The sequence below is a fragment of the Trachypithecus francoisi genome, unplaced genomic scaffold (genome assembly GCF_009764315.1).
Source record: "Trachypithecus francoisi isolate TF-2019V2 unplaced genomic scaffold, Tfra_2.0 Contig01579, whole genome shotgun sequence".
In the NCBI taxonomy this organism is placed as follows: domain Eukaryota; kingdom Metazoa; phylum Chordata; class Mammalia; order Primates; family Cercopithecidae; genus Trachypithecus; species Trachypithecus francoisi.
The window spans coordinates 4,045,367-4,068,376 of NW_022681442.1; the positions used below are offsets into that span (position 1 = coordinate 4,045,367).

General features: G+C 49.2%; 1 protein-coding gene across 3 annotated transcripts in view; it reads right to left on the minus strand.

Moving 5' to 3' along the window:
• The window catches only part of DOCK1 (dedicator of cytokinesis 1), a 551,514-nt gene that overhangs the window by 15,833 nt on the left and 512,671 nt on the right, over positions 1 to 23,010 (minus strand). For all 3 annotated transcript variants that reach the window (XM_033179145.1, XM_033179136.1, XM_033179142.1), the window contains 5 exons: positions 21,038 to 21,124; positions 17,683 to 17,859; positions 16,422 to 16,505; positions 9,817 to 9,954; positions 2,752 to 2,897 (listed from right to left, as the gene is read on the minus strand). In XM_033179145.1, the coding sequence (XP_033035036.1) occupies positions 2,752 to 2,897; positions 9,817 to 9,954; positions 16,422 to 16,505; positions 17,683 to 17,859; positions 21,038 to 21,124 (632 nt within the window). The remainder of the gene's footprint in view (positions 1 to 2,751; positions 2,898 to 9,816; positions 9,955 to 16,421; positions 16,506 to 17,682; positions 17,860 to 21,037; positions 21,125 to 23,010) is intronic.

The following is a 23,010-nucleotide window of genomic DNA, read 5'->3' on the forward strand; positions in this document are numbered from 1 at the left end:
ATTGATAAAATATACCAGTATTGACTTAGATCATTAAGGCATTTTGGGACATCTGGACTTTTTGCACTGGATCTATAATACATCCATAACCATTAGGTGTGAAATATTTTATTTATTATAAGCAACAACCAAACATTTCATGATTTTATTCTAGGTTTAGCAGAACTTGAGATAATGCAGGTAAGAAAAGGATTAGTAGATGCTGTTTAGCTCAGGGAGAAGACCCCGGTTGTGAAATCCTGATGCTTGGACGAAGAACCCAGAGAAAGGCAGGTGGAGTTTTAAATTTTCACATTATGAGAAGCAACTGCCTACAGGATGAACTTTATTCTGCACATAACCTGTGACATTTGAGACCAAAGCCTCATTTTCTCCACATTAGTTAGCTAGCAAAGGGTGGTAACCCCAAGAATGAACACAAATCTGGACTGTAATAAAGATGCCTTCCAGTTAAAGGTTAAACAAATGCCTTCTGGGGAACAGCTGGCAGCCCGAGTTCACATGTGCAATTCACTGCTCTTCTCTCTAAAACCTCCCCATCAATTTCCACCCCAACCCCTATGTTCCTAGAAATATAAAGACCTTTTCATAACTAGCTTGGGGATTTTCTCGGGGAGAAGTTGAATTAAATTTTGTTAGCAATCTTGCTGTAAGTGACAAGCACACATGATTTAAATACCTCTAAATTGAGAATTTCCATATGGACTTGGCCTTATAAATATCAGATGCTGATAAAAATTACTGTTAAGAAAAAATGTGGGGATAGTTTGCAATTATCCATCGGGCACATCAGTCGTTGGCAACAAAGGGCAGTCAGAGTTGAGCCGACCCTTGGGGCTCTCTGGAAGTTTGTGTCTGTGTGTTGAAGGGGCCAGATGCCTGTGGGTTTGATGGGGTGATGGATTGTAAACCAAATGGGATTGGACACACAAACAACTGTGCACATCGGCAGTAAAACAATGAGAGGTTCCTCTGTGTTGTTGAAATTGCATGCAACATTTTTTTCTTTTTGTAGAAGAACAAACTTTACATGCTTGCCACTCAAAAATACAAAAAAATACCAGTGTTGCAGTTCTCTTTGCAATAATCTGAGCTAATGCAAGAGTCACAGTGTGTTCTCCATAAATGTTAACTATTGGGTACTCAAGAGCAAAAATGCATCTCCGAAGTGGCCCTGAAGAAAGAAGGTGGCCCATGGGTACCTAGAATAGTCAAAATCATAGTGATAGAAAGTGGACATTGGCCGGGCTCGGTGACTCACACCTGTAATCCCAGCACTTTGGGAGGCCGAGGCGGGCAGATCACGAGGTCGGGAGATCGAGACCATCCTGGCTAACACGGTGAAACCCCGACTCTACTAAAAATACAAAGAATTAGCCAGGCGTGGTGGCAGGTGCCTGTAGTCCCAGGCTACTTGGGAAGCTGAGGCAAAATATTTGCTTCAACCTGGGAGGCGGAGGTCGCTGTGAGCCGAGATTGTGCCAGTGCACTCAGCCTGGAGAGGGGGACTCCTTTGAAAAAAAAAAAAAAGAAAGTAGACATTGTCAGGGTGTCAGGGGTGCGGGGAAAGGAGAATGCGAAGTTAGTGTTTAATCAGTATGGGAGGTAAAACGTGGGGAATTGTTCAGTGGGTACAGAGTTTCAATCTGGCAAGATTAAAGACTTCTGGAGGTGGATGGTGGTGATGGCTGCACAGCAGTGTGAACCTACTGAATCCTACCGAACTGTTCACTTTAAAATGGTTATGATCGCTTGAGCTTGGGAAGTGGAGGCTGCAGTGAGCTGTGATTCCACCACTGCACTCCAGCCTGGGTGGCAGAGTGAGAGTCTGCCTCAAAAACAAAATTTTTAAAAAGGATAATATGCCTTTTATTTTCCAGAATTGTCCTAAAAAGTAGGGACAGATGGTCATTCTCAGAAGCACTCACTTAAACACCATTTCCCTTTAAAAGGTAATAAACCTCACCAGAAACAAAAATAAATGAAAAATTTGCTCTCCAAAAAAATGAGGAAGGGAGGAAAAAAAAAAGAAGGTGGCCCAGCCATCTATCATGAAAGCCTGATTCTGTGACAGTTGGCTTGGCAGAATGGTGTCACGGGTGGACAGTGCAGGTTGTGTCATGCTCACACCACACCAGCTCCTGCCTGGGCATGACCCTGGAGGTGAACAGGAAATGAAAAGTACAAAGTGCTTGGCCAGCAGGGAATGCGCCTTGCTTCTTCCCAGGAGTATACAATCTTTTGGCTTCCCTGAGTCACTTTAGAAGACTTGTCCTGGGCCACACATGAAATACACTAACACTAACAATAGCTGATGAGCTATATACATGAAAAAAAGAAGTCACAAAAATAATCTCATATTGTTTTAAGGGAGTTTATGGATTGGTGTTGGGCCACATTCAAAGCCATCCTGGGCTGCATGTGGGCCATGGGCCGTGGGCCATGGGTTGGATAAGCCTGTTCTAAGCCGTGCTGAAGAGGACTGAACACTCACTGGAGGTTCTAAATTAGATGAAAACTTTACCCAAAGTGGTACCCAAAGAGAGGATGCTTTTCTTAACAACTCACAAGACCTCAAAGTAATACTGGGCACTATGGTCAGAAAGTCTTAGAGGTTCTCAGTTTCAAAGATAATATTGATGGACACAAAATCCTCAGTTGTAAGAAAATAAACCCAGGGCCCTGGGTGGCTCCTTCCAGATCCCCCAAGCCCTCGCTGCTCAGCCCAGTCCTGCTGTGAGCTTGACTCACCCGTCGGAGCCTGGCCTGGAAGGGGTGCTGTCCGATGAGAGGGAAGAGACAGAGGCCACAGACAGAGGCCGGGATGAGGAAGGCATCGTGAAGGACCGCACCATGGACCGGGGGCGGCTGCCTCTTCTATCGTCCAGACTTGAGGGCTGAGAGCGAGAAAGAGAGAGAGAAGCAGACTTGTTTGATGCCTGTGCCTGCCATGGTCAGACTCCTGAGACAAAGTGATCTTAGCAGTGTGGAATCGAGACCATCATCGTTTAGACTTCCGTAAACAGTACATGTTCTTGTTCTGAGTGGAAGACAAAAACAATGATTATTTTGGAGTACTTTAAAACCTAACCCAATACTGTGAAAGCATCGGAAGGAACCTTCTTAGCCTTTTAATACTCAATGCAGTTTTCTTCAAAGACCGCAACGTATCAATACATTCCAAAGCCGCAGGAGAATGTGCCGACCAGAAAGTTTAATGCAGAGTAACCCCTAGAGAGTGATTAAAGAGGCTTTCGATCTTTAGATGAATTTTGTATATCTCTGCATGTTGATAGACTATACAGGCCATCAAAATGCATGAATCCATAATGACTGACCTCCTGTAGACAAAAATAAGATGCTCCTGCTGCCTAATTAAAAGTACGTTTCCTTTCTGCAAGTGACTGATGCCGTGGAGTAGATGAAACCACCGCTGACGTTGCTAAAGCTTCTCCCACATGCTAGGTAGTGAACTAGTGATGCATTGTGCCAAAAAAAAAAAAAAAAAGGATCTCTAGATGGACTTTTCCATCTTCTTCTTGACATATTATTGAAACAAGTGTCCTTGAAATATAGCATGTGTCAACATCTAATTAGCTAGAAAATTCTAGTGTACCTGCACCCCGAGCCAGATGTTGGCACATCTGGGACTGCAGCTGCTGCACAAGGACTTTCCTTTAACCTGAGGATGTGGACACTAAATTTCTGTAGGGCACTTCCTCTCTGTGTGGCGATGACTTCCCCACGCTGCAACCCCACCCCACCCATCTCATTCAGCCAATCACCTACAGAAGACCTGCTGTGGACCATGGTTCCAGCCCTCCAAAGCCAGAAGCGGTAGATTACAGGTAATATTCATATAACACCACTTCCCCATCTGAAAAGTGGGCCTTTTTCTTAAATATGTGATCCCCAATAAAAAAGCATTTGATGTGTAAACTATCTCTTTAATAATAAAAACTTCAAGATTGTAAAAGAGCAGGAATTGGCCCACATTTCTGTAAAGCGGTGGTCCCCAACTTTTTTGGCACCAGGAACCAGTTTCATGGAAGACAGACAGGTTTTCCACAGACTGGCAGGGGGTGGCTTCAGGATGAAACTGTTCCACCTCAGATCATCAGGCATTAGATTCTCAGAAGGAGTGTGCAACCCAGATCCCTCACATGCACAGTTCACAATGGGGTTCATACTCCCATGAGAATCTAATGCCGCCGCTGATCTGACAGGAGGCAGAGCTCAAACAGTAATGTTCCCTCACCCGCCACTCACCTCCAGCTGTGGGCCCAGTTCCTAACAGGCCACAGACTGGTACCAGTCCACTGCCTGGGCTGGGGCCCCCTGCTGCAAAGGACCAGGTAAGCATTTTAGGTTTGCAGGACATATGGTCTCTGTGGAAACTACCACACGCCACCACGACAGCACAAAAGCAGCCACAGACAATACAGAAATGAATGAGCATGGCCCACCTGCCAATAAAACTTTATTTACACAACCAGGCTGGGGGCCACAGTTTGCTGACCACTGGCTCCGGGTGACGTGCAGCTGGGATTTGCCAGCAGAGAGGAGCTGGTCAGTCTTGGACTGACCAGGCACCAATGATGGTACCAGGGGATAGCTCCATGGAGACGTTCATTGTAATTACTCTGCCTTTAGAAGAAACTAAAAGGGAAATGGTTGCTTGGGGATTATCCCCAATTGTGAAAACCTTACCCCATACTTAATCTCAGAAGGTGACCTCAGGTCTTGGCTGAGATGTGTGAGTATGGATTTTAAGGAATAAAGGAAGGGGGTTGGCAGAAGGATGACTCCCACCAGGAAGGACAGAGGTTACTCTCGGGGTCCCATATTTGCAGGGCACTCCCTGGGTGCAACCATGGATTCTACTGGGTGGTGTGACTCATAATTCCTTCTTGATTGAGCAGAGCCTCTAGAAATCAAGACATCAGGGCTTTACTTTTGTTTCATCTGAAGCAATTAGAGTCTCACCCAGTCCTGGCAGGTGTGACTCCAGGGCCAGACACTGACTGAAAGCAGGGCTGGTAGGTAGGAGTTGGGGATATTGGAACTAGGCTAGAATTGTGGCCCTGGCACTGACGGTGTGACCCTCCATAAAACCCGGAGCCACTCCGAGCCTCAGCTTCCTCCTGAGCACACAGGCAACAGTCCTTCCCGCCCAGAGGGCCAGCGTTAGGACTAAATGAAATGATGCCAGGGACACCCACAGGGCTCGCTACCCTGATGGCTGCTGCTGTCTTCATGGCCTAAGCAAACACTCATTCCAGTTCTCTGACCAGGAGCGACCCCCTGGCCCTGCCTAAAGACCCTGAGTTTTACATCTCTGTCTCCCTCCCAGCTGAGTTGTAACGTCCCACCTTGAGCCAGCCACAGGCGTTTACTGCCCAGAATCTTGGATGGGAATGGGCTGGGTTGAGGGGGTTGGCTGAACTTAATCACAGGGACCAGTGCTGTACAAGGAAAGGGGAGAAGCAGGCACACTTCATCGTGATCTGGAATGTCCCTTTCCAGATGCTATACAAATGCCAGTTACAGCCTGAAAACCCACAGAGGGCAACACATTGTCCCTTGCGGAGGGCAGGTTGGGGAGGAGGGGCTCGGGGGGTGGGCAGAAGATGGGCAGGCCCAGCAGGGAGGGTGCAACTGTGGTGTTAGAATCTTGGCCGGCCCTCAGAGGCCACAAGACTGAAGGACACAGCTGCACCGTCAGCTCTGCGTCTGAAACAGAACCCTGGTTCCTGGCTGTTCTTGTAGGCCATGCCATACTGCTTCTCTTCCCAATGAAACAGGTGAAGCTAAATGCTCCTGCTGAGATAGGAGCTATCAGCTCCACTTCCCAGTCAACACCCCTCCCAGCAGCCTCTGAGGAACCCCGGGGTCCCATGGATCCCAGTTAAGAGAACTACTGAGATGGGTCCCCTTGGGAGCTGTGGAGGGATGGTGAGAGGAGAAATCCTGGAAGCTGGGGGCCAGGTCAGGGGCCAACTGCGATGGCAAAGATGGTGGGGTGAACCCCAGCACCACCAGGGGATGCTGCGGCTAGAACTAACGTGAGGGAGGAAGGGTGACTCCTGGGTCTCTCCCGGGTCTGGGTGGCCAGTGGGTGTTGTGACAGTAGGTGGGGAGGGAAGACGGGGACGGTGGCATGTTGGGGTTATGGCTCTCCATGGTGTTTGGAGTGATGAGGTGGACGGGAGTAGAGAGAGTGCAGAACCAGGATCAATTTCCCTGCTCCTAATCGGACTTGAAGAGGTAGATGAAGATTTGGTAAGAAACCTAAAGCTCTTTTTCACAAGCCTGAAGGCCAACACACATGCCTCCTGCACGCTGTGGGCCGGTGAGGGCGCGGGGGTCAATGCCGAACCTGGCACTGTGGGCAGCTGAGGGCACATGGCTCAGTGTCGCACGTGGTGCTGTGGGCCGGTGAGGGCACAGGGCTCAATGTCGAACATGGAAGATGCTCATGGGCTCATCCCCAGCGCCCTGCACGCCTCGCTCCCTAAAGGTCAGGAGAAGCTGAGCTGCAGAGCTGTCATCCAGGGAATGGCAGTTCCTTGGAGCCTCAGGACTGGAAAGATGAAAGCCAAGGCAGAGTGGCAGAGGGGCCTGGGTATCGAGAAGTCAGAGGGTGTCCACATCTTCTCTTTCTGTGGCTTAAGCTGGCTCAGAAACATTAACAAAATGGTTTACGTCCTTTCTAAGGGATGATTTTTAAATTTTAAAATCCATCTTTTTGCAAACAGGGTGATACTAGATGGCTTTTCAAAGTGCTCTGAGATGCTTGCAAGTTTCCAAAGTAGGTAAGACAGGAAAGGCACATCCCAGACTACTTTTTATTGCCACATTTCTCAGGGAAGGACGGGGGACCTGCGGTCCGCTTGCCTGCCCAAAGGATGCTTGCAGAGCCTGCTGTTGGGGTCGAAGGATGGAGCAGGACTCTGCAAGGTGGGCCCGGGAACAAAGTATCCCAGGGTGGAAAATGCAACCTTCATTCTGTAAAAGCCTCTCCCACCCCTAGGAGGGGCGCCCCAGCTGGCGCTACAGAGAAGGGTGGGGAGTTTGCTGGAGACGGTGCTGTCTCACGATGTGCTGGAAATAAGCTCCAGCCAAGGACACAAAGCACCCCAATCCACACGGCACCCCAATTCACACAGTACCCCAATCCACACAGCACCGCAGTCCACACGGCACCCCAATCCACACGGCACCGCAATCCACACGGCACCGCAATCCACAAGGCACCGCAATCCACACGGCACCCCAATCCACACGGCACCGCAATCCACACGGCACCGCAATCCACACGGCACCCCAATCCACATGGCACCGCAATCCACATGGCACCGCAATCCACACAGCACCCCAATCCACATGGCACCGCAATCCACATGGCACCGCAATCCACACGGCACCCCAATCCACATGGCACCCTACCTTCCTGCCCTTGCTTTCTCCACCTGTGCCCAAAGCAAACACACTCAGAACTCATGAACCGTGGCAGAGAAAGGGATGTGCAGGATGTCTGGTGAGCCAGACAGCTTTCTGTGATTTTGAAATATACATTAAATGACTGAGAAAAGAGGAAGTTTCTCACTTAGGAAGAAAATGTCAAGATTTCACAAGTGTTTGTTTCTTAGAAAGAATTAATACAGGCATCAACTTTGAAAGAGATGTGCCGTGACGCACTCCGAAACGCTTCTTGCCACTCAGCTCTGATCATAATGAGTTGCATGCTCTGAAGCTATCAAGCACTACTCTAGCATCCTGACTTGCACAAAGGGTCCTCCAGCCCAGCCTTGAAGGAGAGCGCCTTGATTGCCATGCCCGTTCACCTGCAGCAGCTCACGAAGGGCTGGCAGTTCCAGACTCCCACCTGCTGAGTTTGCAGTCTCAGAGCAGCAGTTGTGTTATGCTGGCTTTGTTGGGTTCAAGCCCTGCTGGGCCTGGGACCCTCTCATCTGATGGACACCAGGCTTGGACACCAGGCTTGGAGGCACCAAGGTTCAGTCATGCCCGGCAGAGGCGGGGAGACTGGGAGGGCATGCAGTGTGATCATAGCCAAATTACCTTCTCTCAGGTATTGTCCAGGTCTCACATGCATTTCCTACCATGTGGGAAAGAGGCGGAGAAGCTCTGTGGTGCCAAATGTTAGCTCTTAGAGTAGGGGCTAAAAGCACAGACCCGGGAGGTACATGCATGGGGCTTGAACTATGGGTCTGCCACGTGCTAGGGTGTAACTAGTTACATTCCCATGTCCCCATTTCCTTGAGTATAAAATGGGGATGACTGCAGTGCCTGCTTCACAGAGTATGAGGCAGATTAAGCAACCGAGTATCTATATAGCACTTAGGAAGGTCCCTGGCATGTGGGAAGCAGTAAATTAGTGTTTGCTTATTGAGATCAATGTGTGAAAGAAAAGAGGGTTCAACAGAGAGCAGCTGAGAACTTCAGGGACTGGTGGACAGGCTGCCCTGGGCCAAGAAAAAAGCCAAAATGGCATACCCCACTCGACACCTGCTCTTCAAGGAGCAGAGGAAAAGTGCTGTATGTTATCTGGGAGAAGCAGTGCGACTTCCCACAGCTCGCCTTCCTTTTGCAGGGGAGTTGAAGCCCTGTGCACACCCCCTCAGTGCCAGCAGGCATGGAATTCCAGTGGACAGAAGACAGCTTCCTGCTTCTCTGTGCCACATTGCCCCCCATCCCTGAACAGTGGGGAGTGGGGACCCTTTGCTGTGCCTGGTGTCTCCACAGTTCCTGAGCAGACAGTGTAGGCCCCGCAAAGCTCCCAGAGGCTGAGGAAAGCTGGGAGCAGCAGTCTGAGCTCCAGGGCAGGGCAGCACTCTGACTCACGGTGCCTGGCTGTACCCCCACATCTGCTAAGGCATGGCTCCTGGGGACGGTCTCAAGTGGGCTGTAAGACTGAACTGTAAGGCTTTTGCATCATTAAAACTCACAAGCTGCTCTCTACCCTGCTCCTGATGCCAGCCTCTTCTCAGAAACCTTCCGTAAACTCATCACCAAAGCTCAGTTCTGCCCTTCATCCCAAGCAGAGCCTCCTGCCCCAGCCTGGCATCCCTCATTCTTGGAGGTTGGATGCCTTTCCATGTCTACTCCGAATTTTCTTTTCTGCCCAAAGCATGCCTGTGTCTGCACTGGCCCCTGGCCTGCCATTCAAACGCCTGCCTCTCAGCCTTTGTTGAGGAAGTTCCTTTCTCCAGGCAGTGTCTTCTTGATCTCCTCCCCTGACCACATCTGGCTTATCCTCCTTGGTCTAGATCAATTACCCCTTCCTACAACAGGTAAATCTTTGCTAATAATTTCACACTCCAGACATCCGTCACTTCTCCCCTGATGGCCATGATCCTCCGACATCAACTTTGGGCTGGGCCACCTCTGTCACGGGCCATGATGAGTGCTGTTGCCCCGTGGATGACCGAACCCTTTGTATTACATGACTGTAGGTGTGCGCTGTCAACCAGCTGAGTTGCCTGGGCGCTGTGAGATTTCTCCATTGCTCAACAACAATAAGGTTGGACTGTGTTCACAGCAGGTGAGGGGGCATTTGGCAATCAAGGAAATTCATGAATGTTTATTCGCCCTGGCATTTCCGGTTATTGAAAGGAGGTTGCTGAGTTGCTGGTAGACAGACTGCCCAAGGGGGCTGAGCTCCCTCACATCCCACTTCCTAAGCAGGCACCGTGTGCACATGTGAGTTCCTCTGCTCTGGGAGCTTGTCCCGGTTCAACAGTGGGATGCCCAGACACCCACTCTCCTGCAGTACTACCCATACGACCCTCTTACCATGATTCGGACGCCATACTCTTTCTCCACTTTTTCCTTCAGCTGTTTGAAACAGGCCTCCATCCTCTCATGGAATGGCCTCAGTGCCTCCGTGACTTTGTCTCCATGGATTCTGATCCCTTCGGCCAGAAAAGGAATCTGGAAAATATAGAGGTTGACATTCCTTACTTCTTGGATAATGATCTAGGAAGAGCCACGCACACCTGGGGAAAGGAGAACTGGCAAAATGATCTGCTTTGGTTTCCAAATCAAACCAGCGGATTCAGTTCACCAGCAGGCACATTACCACCAAAGACCAAAATGGTTACATGAAAACCATTCGTGTTCTGAATTGACTGTGTCCAGTGTGGTGCGCCCTACACCATGGCTACTCAATCAGTTTCCCAGAATAGACTTCTTTTTTTTTTTTTTTTTTTGAGATGGAGTCTCGCTCTGTTGCCCAGGCTGGAGTGCAGTGGCACGATCTCGGCTCACTGTAAGCTCCGCCTTCCAGGTTCACACCATTCTCCTGCCTCAGCCTCCGAGTAGCTGGGGCTACAGGCACCTGCCACCTCGCCTGGCTAGTTTTTTTGTATTTTTTTAGTAGAGATGGGGTTTCACTGTGTTAGCCAGGATGGTCTCGATCTCCTGACCTCGTGATCTGCCCGTCTCGGCCTCCCAAAGTGCTGGGATTACAGGCTTGAGCCACCGCGCCCAGCCCAGAATAGACTTAATCTGTGCTTTTCACTTGAGTTTGGGAAGAGCTGCACCTTGAATTTGTTTAGATGTAACTTGTTCTATTAACAAAGGGTCATGTCAGGGTGCAAACATTTTTTAGCTAAGAATATTGCCGTTACGAGAACCCTATTCCAAAAGGTAATTACATGTGATCTATAGTCCTGAAAAATATTCCTTTTTTGGAAGGGAAAACCAAATTTATTCTTCTTTAAAACTAAAAATAATCGCTTCTCTGCCAACACTGCTGTCACAAAATATCCATGCCAACACTTCACTTCTGAGAGTGGAGATGAAGCTGACCTTTAAAAACGTTCTAAGAGAGACATTTTCATTCTCCCAGCTGCAGAGACCCACCAGAGTTGCTGCTGTTGGGGGTGGGAGAAGCAAAAGTCTTCCTTTACGTCCCTGGTCTCTGCTTCCCGCCAGGGCTCGGACTCAGTTAGACATTCTTCCATGTAATCAAGCTAAGAGGCTTCCTCTCAATAATTTATAATTAAATCAAAATACTGATTAAAAACAGATTTTCCTAATAGGACAGAACACCAATCTAAATGAGCAGATTTATTAGTATGAACGGTAATAAGTACACAATTGAATTTCATGTGAGCAAATTCAAGAAATCTTATCAAGATGAATCAACGCATCAAATGTATTTGGTTACCATTTATAGCACGCAGCTGTTGCCTCTCTTGATGCTCCAGGAAAGGAGGGAGTAGCAGTGCTCTCCTCGCTCACAGCCCTCCTAGCCTGCTTTGAGGTTGCACCGACACAAAAGTTTGTTTTGTTGACAGCTGGGCCCAAACGCTAGGCACACGTCAGGCCTTTCTGGCCAGTTATCACCGAAACGACAGCATGCAGGAGAGATTTCAAAATACATGGGTTGTTTTAATATTCCCTATGAATTACTTGTGCAGATGGCAGCTTCCCCGGGGCTAGCCGCGGTTTACTCAGGGCCAGCAGTAGAAAATGCTCACTGTCAGCCTTCTGCCTCCTGATTTCCACCTTGGGGGATGACACAGGCAGACTGGGACAACTTTTGGCGGGATGTCGAATGTGTTGTGTCTCTCTCTGGATGCAAAGGCAGGGATGTGTGGAGGCGCTGTGGCAAGGTGAAAGCACAGCCACCCTAGATACTAAAAGCATTTCTGATTTAGGGTGGGCCTTTCTCAAACTATAAAATGTAACCTAGTTTCTGGGTTTTGCTGCTGTTGGTGTTGATGGTGGTGTGATAAAACTCTTAATTGGTCAGATTCTTTCTGTCAAAGAAGGTTCTTGCCAGATGACAGTTAAGACCATTTGGTTTAGGTCACTGGTGCTGCTCGAACTGCAATTTGATAGGTGAAATTTACAAGGTGTGAGAATTCATGACTCTCAACAGTTCCTGACATTGATGGGAAATCACCTTCTTAGAGGACAGGACCTGGTGTCCTGTTGTATGTCTACTTGGGGCTGAACTGCAGGTGTGATTTTAAATGAAAGAAGATAAGAGGATGCCCTGAGTAAACACATTCCAACCCACAAGGCACTTAACATACAAATAGACCTAGGGTCTTAAATGGTCTCTGGAGACCCTGTAGTTCAGTGGGTTCCACTCTGGCTAAGCATGAGAGTGTCTCGGGCAGATTCCTGAACCCCACCTCCAGAGCCCTGATTTGCTGTAAGCAGATCCCAGGAATCTGCATTCCTAAAGAGCTTTTCAGAGCCCAGAGCCGGGAGAGCACTTTCCCTAAGTCACACCTCTAGTTGATCGAAGTGAGCTTGCTGCCTGCGCTATAAAGACGCCCTCCTGATGGGCCGTATTTGAAGTTTGCTCCTGTCTGTCCCCTGCACAGATTCATGCCCTGAAAGCAGCGCAGAACATTTGGAAGCCTTGCTCAGTGCTCCAGGAGCACCACCCCTGGACACAACAGTCATGCTTGTCATCAGCTGGGGATGATGGCTGAGTTCAGCCTTTCATCGTTGTACTTTTCAAAAGAGAAATATGTACACATCACAGTAGTTTAATATGAGACTGTATGGATTTATCTTTGGATACTTGGCAGGGATGCTCCACAATGACAGCTGTGTATGGGGAAAGATGGAATTGTGCCTTTGAGAAAGGGACTCATGACCTGGTGCCAGCTGTGAACCTAGAGGAGGCACCTCGCAGCGTGCACCCTGACTGCAACCTCCCACCCAGCAAGGAGCAGGTCAGCCCATCCTCTGTTTCCGAGTTAGCAAGCAGGGCTGAGGAGGAGCTGCCTGGGACTTAGTAACCAACCTCCACAAACCACTGTAGGCATCGGAGCTGTGCTTATTATACATCGGTGATGAAAACTCTGCATGTGAGTCCTGGGGCTCCCAGGAGAAAAACCTCACTCTGCCCTGACAGAGTTCCAGAAAAAAACCAAACTAAATGAACTAATAAACAAAAAGAGAACAAAGCATTCTGATAAACTCCAACTTCTTATTTTTAATGAACATATGACTCAGCTGCCAATACCAAGACATGGGGTTTCCAAACATTTGCAAATGAAAGCAAAATCACAGGTAATGTCTGCCATATGCATTTTTCATCACTCTTTGATACAACGAAGTTACTAGAAAACTGATTCTTTTAACTTTCCTGTGACCTGCTTTAACATTCATCCTTTAATATAGTTATTAGGAATGATGACACGGTGCTGACATAAAGCTGCTCTCTGGGGAACAAATTATTTTCCTCTGTAGGACTTGAAACTCTTAAAATCCAATTTGCTGTAAAAGCTTACAGGAAAAAAAAAAAAAAAATCAATAGAACTTTTGCAGACCAAACTAGTTTTTGTAGAGCAATAGTTTTATAGCCTGCAGAGGAATTTTGAATTTTGTACCCTTTAGAACAAAATCTACAACATCTGAAATGGAAGCATTCACAATTTTAAACTCCCACTTTTTTAGTGACAGAGGGACACTGTCTACATGAGGCTTACATTCCATGCAAAGAAGCCACAGTTGGCCAACAATGTCCCTTTCAGGCAAACTCTGAGGACTTTCAAAACCATAATTCCAAATGCAGATTTCAAATGCAGACAGATTTGTGACAAAGTCTGATTTCTTCCCTTTTAATACAATTTTTGTTTATATATACTATAAATAAAACTTCTCACTCATTAAAACGGCTATTATTTAAAAGATAAATGGGCCAGGAGCGGTGGCTCACAGCTGTAATCCCAGCACTTTGGGAGGCCGAGGCCGGCGGATCACGAGGGCAAGAAATCGAGACCATCCTGGCCAACATCGTCTACTCTACTCTACTGAAAATACAAAAATTAGTTGAGCATGATGGTGCACGCCTATAGTCTCAGCTACTCGGGAGGCTGAGGCAGAAGAATCGCTTGAACCTGGGAGGCAGAGGTTGCAGTGAGCCAAGATCACGCCACTGCACTCCATCCTGGTGACAGAGAGAGACTCCATCTCAAAAAAAAAAAAAAAAAAAGACAAAATAACAAGACTTGTTGGGGGTGCAAAGAAGTTGGAATCATGCATTACTGCTGGTGGGAATGTCAAATGGTGCCGCGACTGTAGAACCGTTTGGCAGTTTCACAAAAAAGTAAACACAGAATACCACATGAGCCAGCAAGTCTAAATTTGGGTGTATACCCCAAACTATGGGAGTATTGAAAGCAGGGACTTGAGCAGGTATTTGTACACCCATGTTCACAGCAGCATTGTTCACACCAGCCAAAAGGTAGAAACCACCCACATGTTGTTCCTCGACAGATCCGTGGAGAAACACATTGTGGTCTAGCCCTATAACGGAGTATTATTCAGCCTTAAAAAGGAATGAAGTTCTGACACACGCTACAGCATGGATGAACCTGGAAGACATTCTGCTAAGAGAAGCCAGACAAATAAGGACCAGTGTTCCACTCATATAAGGTATCTAGATTCCACTCATATAAGGTATCTAGAGTAGGCCAATTCATAGAGACACAAAGTAGAATGGTGGTGACCAGGAGCTGGGTGGAGGGAGGAATGGGGAAGTTGTTCCATGGGTACGGAGTTGGAGCTCTGCAAGATGACAAGGCTCTGGAGATGGATGGTGGTGGTGCTGGTTGTACAACAACAATGTGAATGTACTTATTGCCTCTGAACTGGACACTTAAAAATGTTTGAGATGGGAAATTTTATGTTATTTACATTTCATCACCATTATTTATAACATATATACATAAAACATATATTATGTTTGTATAACAATATAAGTACTTAGAATTATAAAAAATCCAACCCATCCTATACATCTAAACACAAATTTAAAGGACTTGTATCTTGGCTCCCAACCAAAGCTCAGCCTTGCTCCACCCTGAGATGTCTCATTGGCCAATGTGCTGACAGCAGAGAAGCCACTAAGAAGAGGCCCCGCTGGGATGCCAGAATAAAAATGCTCACAGTGGCCTGGTGCAGTGGCTTACGCCTGTAATCCCAGCACTTCCGGAGGCCAAGGCGGGCTGAATCACCTGAGGTCAGGAGTTCAAGACCAGCCTGGCCAACATGGCAAAACCCCATTTTCACTACAAATACAAAAGAAATGAGCCAGGCATGGTGGCACACACCTGTAGTCCCAGCTACTAGGAAGGCTAAGGCAGGAGAATCACTTGAACCCCAGAGGAGGAGGTGCAGTGAGCTGAGATCACGCCACTGCACTCCAGCCTGGGCAACAGAGCAAGACTTCATCTCCAGAACAAACAAACAAACAAGCAAACAAACAAACGAACAAACTGCTCACAGTGAAGTCTCGTAAGAGGAACAGCCTTGCCTTGTTCTTTTTTTTCGTTTGTTTTTGACAGTTTTGCTCTTGTCACTCAGGCTGGAGTGCAGCAGCATGATCTCGGCTCACTGCAACCTCTGCCTCCCGGGTTCAATCGATTCTCCTGCCTCAGCCTCCTGGGTAGCTGGGATTACAGGCATGCGCCACCACGCCCGGTTAATTTTGTATCTTGCCCTGTTCTGGACTGAGTACAGATCAACTGCACAGCATCTCTGGGCCTCGACTGGGAGCCTAGGACCCCAGCTTAGCAAAGTGGCCTGAGCTATGACACCCAGTCCAAACCCATGCAGGCCTTTGCCCCCACCTCCCTCAACTCTCTTTACACAGTGTGGCGACATCTCGGGGACAGCACCCTCCTCGCCTCCCACATGAGAAAAGGAGGCCTAAAGAGGCAGTGGCCTAAAGCAGCAGAGCAGGCAGGTGCTGGCCAAGCTCTTGTAAGGACTGGCTCTTGATGACCCCTACACTTCCAGGCTCAGGAAGGCTCTGAGAAGCACAGGCACATCTGCTAGGTTCTGACACTGAACCCAAGGCACCCAGAGTCTGCCCTTTCAAGATGATGGCCCTCTGGGAAAGGCTCCAGAGGCTTCAGGAGCATGAGCAGAACAGTGAAATAACACGCACAACTTCAGCTGGGAAAACACAAATGAGGACACGCACCACTGCCAGAGGTGCACGAACAGGGAGAGGGTGCACCGCAGCTTCTGACCTACGTGCGTTTCACAGGGACTGTACGGGCCCAAGCGCCTTTCCTGGCATAGGCCAGAGCTCAAGGCTTCATGGCACTGGGCTCACCTCAATGTTCTATCAATACAGACAGAGAAAGAGTTTTCTAGCAGCTGGCAGAATTGACCAAGGGGAGGAAAGAGACCTTGTTCCTTTGCAAGAGATAATTTTCTGGGTGTTCAAATTCCTGACTGCAGCCCAGGAGCCGAGTTGATCATGACAGCAGTGGGTGGGTTCACCCAGGGACAATCACAGTCATGTGCATCATGACTGCAGCCCAGGGACCTCCATGCTGGCTGGTGTGTGTGCTGAGCCTAGACCCTCCTAGCTTTCCTTCCCTCCAGCCATGCAGGGCTCTCGCTGGACACCTTACCTGCCAGGCAATCAGGTCCTTGAGCTTCTCGATCTTTTCATGGGCCTCAGGGTGTTCCTGCAGGTACCGGTCTGTAAAGAAGGCCTGGTGGAGACAGGGAGAGTCACTCAGTGCACCTGCTCAGCAAACACAGGTTTTTGCACACTTACTGTGCTCTAGGCCCTGAGAATAGAGCTGTGCATAAAACGGATCCACATGGAGTTCACTGCAGACCTAGGGTCACACCCTCTGCAGTACCCAGGACAAAATGTCCCACAAAGTCAAACACCGAAAGTGGAGCTAATGGGGCTGTCTACAGCAGCAACCCCGCTTCTTGGGGTCCAAGAAGGCCATAGCTGACCTGGTGGCTCGGTCCTGCTGCATGGCAATGAACACAGCCCTCCCAGCTACTCACATGCCCATGCCCCCCACCCAGCCCCTGCACCTGCCCAGGCCTGACCTATACCTGAAGGCAACGAACTTCTTTGTGCAAGGGCGGGTAACTGCCTCCTCGTAGCCTTCTCTCAGGCAGTACCCCTCTTGTCTCAGTTTTTACTCTGTCTAGATCAGAAGTCAACAAGCTTTTTTTGTGAAAGGCCAGATGGTAAACATTTTAGGTTTTGTGGACCATACAGGTCTCTATCACAACTACTTGATGCTGCCACTATTCAACTCTCTCTATCACAACTACTTGATGCTGCCACTATTCAACTCGCGAGTTATAGTATCAGGAAAATAGCCTCAGGCAGTAAGTAAGTACACAGGCATGGCCTTGTTCCAAAAGAGCTGCATTTACAAACACTGCATTACAAACACAAGCCCGTGGTCTAGGACACACCCTGTGTCCTTCAACTTCTGTCCATTCCTACAGAGTTAGGATCCAGGGAGACCAGCGGGCCAGGCCCCCTCCACCGTCAAAGCGCTACCTCCCTAGTCCTGATATTCTGATGTTTTTGTTTAACTTTATCTTTTGGCCTTTAAGATCCCAGACCTTGCAAAAGCCACTGGAGGCCTGGGCACAGATAAGCACAGCCTGGGTGGGTCAGTGGGGGCTTCCTGGCTGTCTGGGGATGCCCAGGGGAGCCTTGCCAGGGCTCAGGCCTTCACTTTGCTACAGCCTTCAGGGGCCGCCACGGGCTGCTGCTGCCTGGCCTTGGCTGGGCCACTGCTGAGATTGCTCAATGAGACCAGGGGCGTTTCTGGGCTTTGGGGACTCTTTGGAACTTTCAGTCTGTCCCAGGGCAGGGCCTGCCTGCCCAGAGCGAGCTGGTGGGTCCCGTGCCTTTTCGTAGTTTGTGAAGCCCCCCATGACAGCTGGATCCACGATGCCGTTCAGGAGCATGGAGAGCGGGTTGATGGGCAGGCTGGGGTCATCCAGGTGCTGCTGCACCATGCTGTTGATCTTGTCGTTCGTCAGCTGCATGGTCTCGATGGCGTTCTCCAGGGGGCTGATTTCCACCTGCAAGGAGACAGGAGAGCCCGAATGTCAGCCCATGGCTGCCTCCACTCCCGGGGTCTCACCAGAGGAGCCACGTGCTCTGGGGCAGGCTTCCTGCTCCTCCATGAACCTTTCTTCCAAACAGAAGTTTTGGGCAGCTGGGCATTTTACTATTATTGTTTGTTCTCATAGACGAAAATTCCAAAGGAACAAAGCAAAGCTGCTGCTCTGCTCTGGGGGCGGGGGCTGTGTATGCACGTGGCTATGCACACATGTGGTCATCCCGGGAAAACACACAGCCTTGAGTGGTGCTTGAACACACCTGCTTCAGAACAGAGACTTCCAATTCTGTTCTTGTTCTCTGCTTGCTGTGCAGAGGGAGAAGATGTTCGGGAATTCTGAGGAATCTAGGCCCGGGCAGCCTGCACTACCTGTCCAGTTAGGGAGGGTAAGGGAGGTCAAGGGAGGGCCCTGCCATGGCACCACACACCACCATGGGAAGGAGGAGTGATGGGCAGGTGCAGTGGCTCCCGCCTGCAATCCTAGCGCTTTGGAAGGCTGAGGTGGGTGGATCACCTGAGGTCGAGTTCGAGACCAGCCTGGCCAACATAGCAAAACCCTATCTCTACTAAAAATACAAAAATTAGCCAGGTGTAGTGGTGCATGCCTGTAATCCTGGCTACTCGGGAAGCTGAGGCAGTAGAATTACTTGAACCCAGGAGGCAGGGGTTGCAGTGAGCCGAGATTGCGCCACTGTACTCAGGCTGGGCAAGAGAGTGAGACTCCAAAAAACAAACAACAACAACAACAACAAAGAGAGCTCATGGCCCCTGGGGTTGGGAGAAAAAGGCTGCTTGGAGCACTCCAGGCTTCTCTCACAGGCCTCATTTGCACACCTGCCATGGTTAACGAGACCTTCAGTGCTGGAGGTAGGGGACTGACCATCTGTCCTCCCGGCTCCCGGTGCATGTCTCTCAGACACCTCCACCCTCTTTCTCTGAGGGCCCCACAGGGCCTGGCCTGGCCAAGTCCCAGCCCAGTGCCCTCCAGCTCAGCCCTAAGGTGCCAGGGCAACGTGGCTGGCTTGGTCGAAGGCAAGGACCATAGCTGCCCTCAGATCTGGCTTGAGCAGACCAAACCTCCTCCTCACGCTGGGCCACGGGGACCATGTCCCAGGGTGACCCCGACAATAACTTTGCTGCTTCCAAAGGAGGCGTGATTGGCCCCTCCCCATGCCCAAGAGCTCTGGGTATCTTCATGTCTGGCGTGCGTCCTGCTGCAGCCTCCAGGGGACTGCCTGGGAGTTGGGGGTGGGGCAGGGCAGAGATGAACAGAGAATGGGCCATTCTGTCCATCAGCAACCCCAGACTGGCACTCCTAGGTGGCTGTGCAGATAACAGAGGCTCTCTGCCCACCGATGTCACTGTCCTTGCACTTATGGAGGGACAGCCTCGGGGAGATTGTGATACACTGGGTGTGGCCAGCCAAGCACACACTGCTGAGAGGGCCCCTTGTCCGGTGTCCTGGACAGCAGGCATAGCCATGCTGTCCTGACCCCACAACTTGCTTTGCCAGGCCCTCCATTTCATCCTGGGCACAGTTTCACCAAACGCACACTCCAGGGCGGTATTCCACCTGGACTGACTGTTAACTCCCTGTTACTAATCTCATTTGCACTAAGAAAGAATCCTTCCTATTTTTATGGAACAAGGTTAGCTGCTGCTCCCACAGATTTCCCACGGAGGTTGGTCCCATGTGGCATAAGGAGGGTACCAGGGTTTGGCAGCAGGGTGTCAGTCCTGCCATTCTGGGATTATTTGCCTTCCTGCCCTCTTAGTCTGTTCAAAATGGCCAACGCAGCCTGAGGAGGACTTGCATCCTCACGAAAGGTCAGGGCTCCCCCTCCACCTCCCTAGGCTCCTGCATCCGGCAGCCGCTGGCTGGCAGGCCCCGATTACAAAGGGCTCATGGGCAGAGGGTGATTAAGAGGATCATGGCCTGTTTAGGAGGAGGGCCTGCTCTTCTGTTGTCTCTCGTATGTACAGTGCTTCACCAGCTACAAAGGGACCCAGCAAAGGCGGTGCATTTTTACCACCGGACACGTAACTCCTACAGCCTTCTATCTGTCAGGTGCTGCCTGGCTGCTAGGGGCACAGAAAGGGAACTCCAGAGCAGAAAGTGCCCCCAGGAGGGGTAGGCGAAGAGTCCTGGGTGCTTCGAGTATAAAGAGGTGGCTCTGACCACAGGCGACCTCTCAAAGAGAGTGGCCCATAGCTGCCCATAGCTCATGCTGGTGTGGGCAAAGGAGAAGGCTCGGCACTGGACATGCAGCTGGGCAGACAGGTGCCGGCCAAATCCTAGAGACAAATAATCAGGGGTTTTGGGGGGACTCATTAAAAACTAAATGGTAAGTACCACCCCCCGCAGTGAGTTCTTGCTGGGGGAAAGCAAAAGGCATTGAGACACATGAACAAACACTTACATATTTCATGAGACACATGAACAAACACTTACATATTTCAATCAGATGTTTTTCTATTGCCAGTTGGCTTGGCCTTGACGTTTCAATACTGTCAATAAATCTGCTGCTCAACTCCGGTTCATGTAAATGAAATTGTCCAATAGCTCACCGCAAATGTGAGTTTCATGTAAATGAAACGGTCCCATCGCAAAGCAAGGTTCAGCTTTGCTGAGAGGTGGAAATCGTTATTTCTTTAGAAAGGGTCAGGGAGGGGTATGTTCTCAGGCTATTTTTACTTGAAATGGGCAAGAAGTATTAACTAATAGTTGTTTGTCATATAAAAGGCAATAAAATCATCAGGAAAAAATATCTTTAAAAAAGTTCATGTAAATTGGAATTTGTCTTAAGCTTTTCACTTGGTTAACAGAAAGCACTGTCAAAACAGCACAGCTATGACTGAATTTAAATATGTTGTAAGAATAAATGAAATCTTCATTCTGGTTTTTTGATAAGCTGGAGTTGGTCATGATTATACAGCATTTCCACTAGAGTATGAATATGGGGGGGCGAGGAGATATCGATGCTTTCAAGAACAGGTGAGGTGGTTACGTGAACTGTAGGGTCTGCTGTGTGCACATTGCCACAGTGACCACAGGGCACAAGCAGGTGAGGAAGGCGTGGCAGACTGTATTGAGGAAGGGAACCGACAATTCCTTCTGGGGTGGGGGCCATCCTTACCATGAAAACAGACTTGACCTCAAACCACCTTAAAATTCCAGGTAACTTATATGCAGTTGTGTATATGGTTCTCTCGATCCACATATTCTGCAAAGGAAACACACACAACACGGGTTAGAAGGATGTCAGCAGGTGGACAGCTCTGCCTTAAGGGGGATTTACAGAATAACTCCACAGCAGTCAGGTCCTTCAGCAGGACAGGGTCTGTGGTGCTCAGCACAGGACACGTGTGCCTTCAGGTAGTACCTCACAAGCTACGCTCTGCCTAAGGTCCCTCAGGATACATCAAAGTATCTGCTGTCCCCAGCCAACACTGTCCACCACTCTGGCATATGACAATGCAAGTATACTAGGTGAGTGAGAAAGATGTGTATACTCCAAAACGAGGCATGGGGAGCCCCTCATGAGCAAAGAGATTTTGAGAAAGGCTCCAAAGAAGTCTTACATTAGCCAGTGTTTCTGAGAAACTAAATGGGGTAAACCCATCTTTGGGAGACTAGATTTAATCAAAGTGACCTCTGATGTTCTGATAAAACCAGTCGGTATTTTAAGCTTTAAAAATTATTGACGTGGCCAGTCGCAGTGGCTCACACCTGTAATCCCAGCACTTTGAGAGGCCGAGGCAGGCGGATCACAAGGTCAGGAGATCAAGACCATCCTGGCTAACAAGGTGAAATCCCGTCTCTACTAAAAATACAAAAAATTAGCCGGGCGTGGTGGCAAATGCCTGTAATCCCAGCTACTCGGGAGGCTGAGGCAGGAGAATGGCATGAACCCGGGAGGCAGAGGTTACAGTGAGCCGAGATCGTGCCACTGCACTCAAGCCCGGGGGGCAGAGCGAGACTCCGTCTCAAAAAAAAAAAAAAGTTTTGATGTAACTAATATGTTTACATGAGAATATAAAGATATGGAAACAGCAGGAGGAAAAACCATCCCCTACCTGAAGCTGATAACCTACATGCTTTAGTATCTATTGTTCAAGACTTCTTACTAAGTATTAAAAACTGTGTCTATGTATATTTTAAATAAAAACATCATTTATCTGTGTTCTTTGTAAAACAATGTATTACATATCGCAGGAAACTCTTCTAAGCCAATAAATATAATTCTACTTCTCTTTAGGGATTGCACAAAAACTCCATTGCAGGGGTCAACTGGAAACCCTTTACCCTACTGCCTCTTTTGTACTGTCTAGCTTGCAACAATCTTCTGCCATTCCAACCTCCTTGCACTGCAGGGTCACCGAGCAGTCTGAGTCTGTCAACAGGAATCTAGACTTAAGCAGATGGGATAATGGGATGCCAGTCATTCCGGAAAACTGGACAAGCGTGGGGGCTCACACCTGTAATCCCAGCACTTTGGGGGCTCACACCTGTAATCCCAGCACTTTGGGAGGCCGGGGCAGGCAGATTGCCTGAGCTCAGGCCTTCGAGACCAGCTTGGGCAATGTGGCAAAACCCAGTCTCTACTAAAAATACAAAAATTAGCCACGTGTGGTGGCAGATGCCTGTAGTCTCAGTTATTCAGGAGGTTGAGGCACAAGAATCGCTTGAACCCGGGAGGAGGAGCTTGCAGGGAGCTGACATTACACCATTGCACTTCAGCCTGGGCAACAGAGCGAGACCCCGTCTCAAAAAAAAAAAAGAATTCAGAAAACTGGCTTGGATCTTGGAAAGCATTTATCCCACACTTCTAAGGGAAGGAGCTGGTTGAAGCCACAGGGACACAGACAAGGCCTCCATGTCCCAGGCCAGTCCTCCTTTGCCCCATGGGGACAGGTCCCTCAAGCTTTTGTCCTAGCAGTGGAAGCAGGTCTGGCCCTCTCACATCCACCTCTTGAACAGATTCCAGTGCTTTTTCTCATGTCAATATGCCCTGAGAGGGACCTCTGGGTTCCATCCTGGGCTTTACGGCCAGCTCCTGCTCACGCAGGCCCTGTCTCATCTTCCTCCTTGTCAGTGCCCTCACTCCCC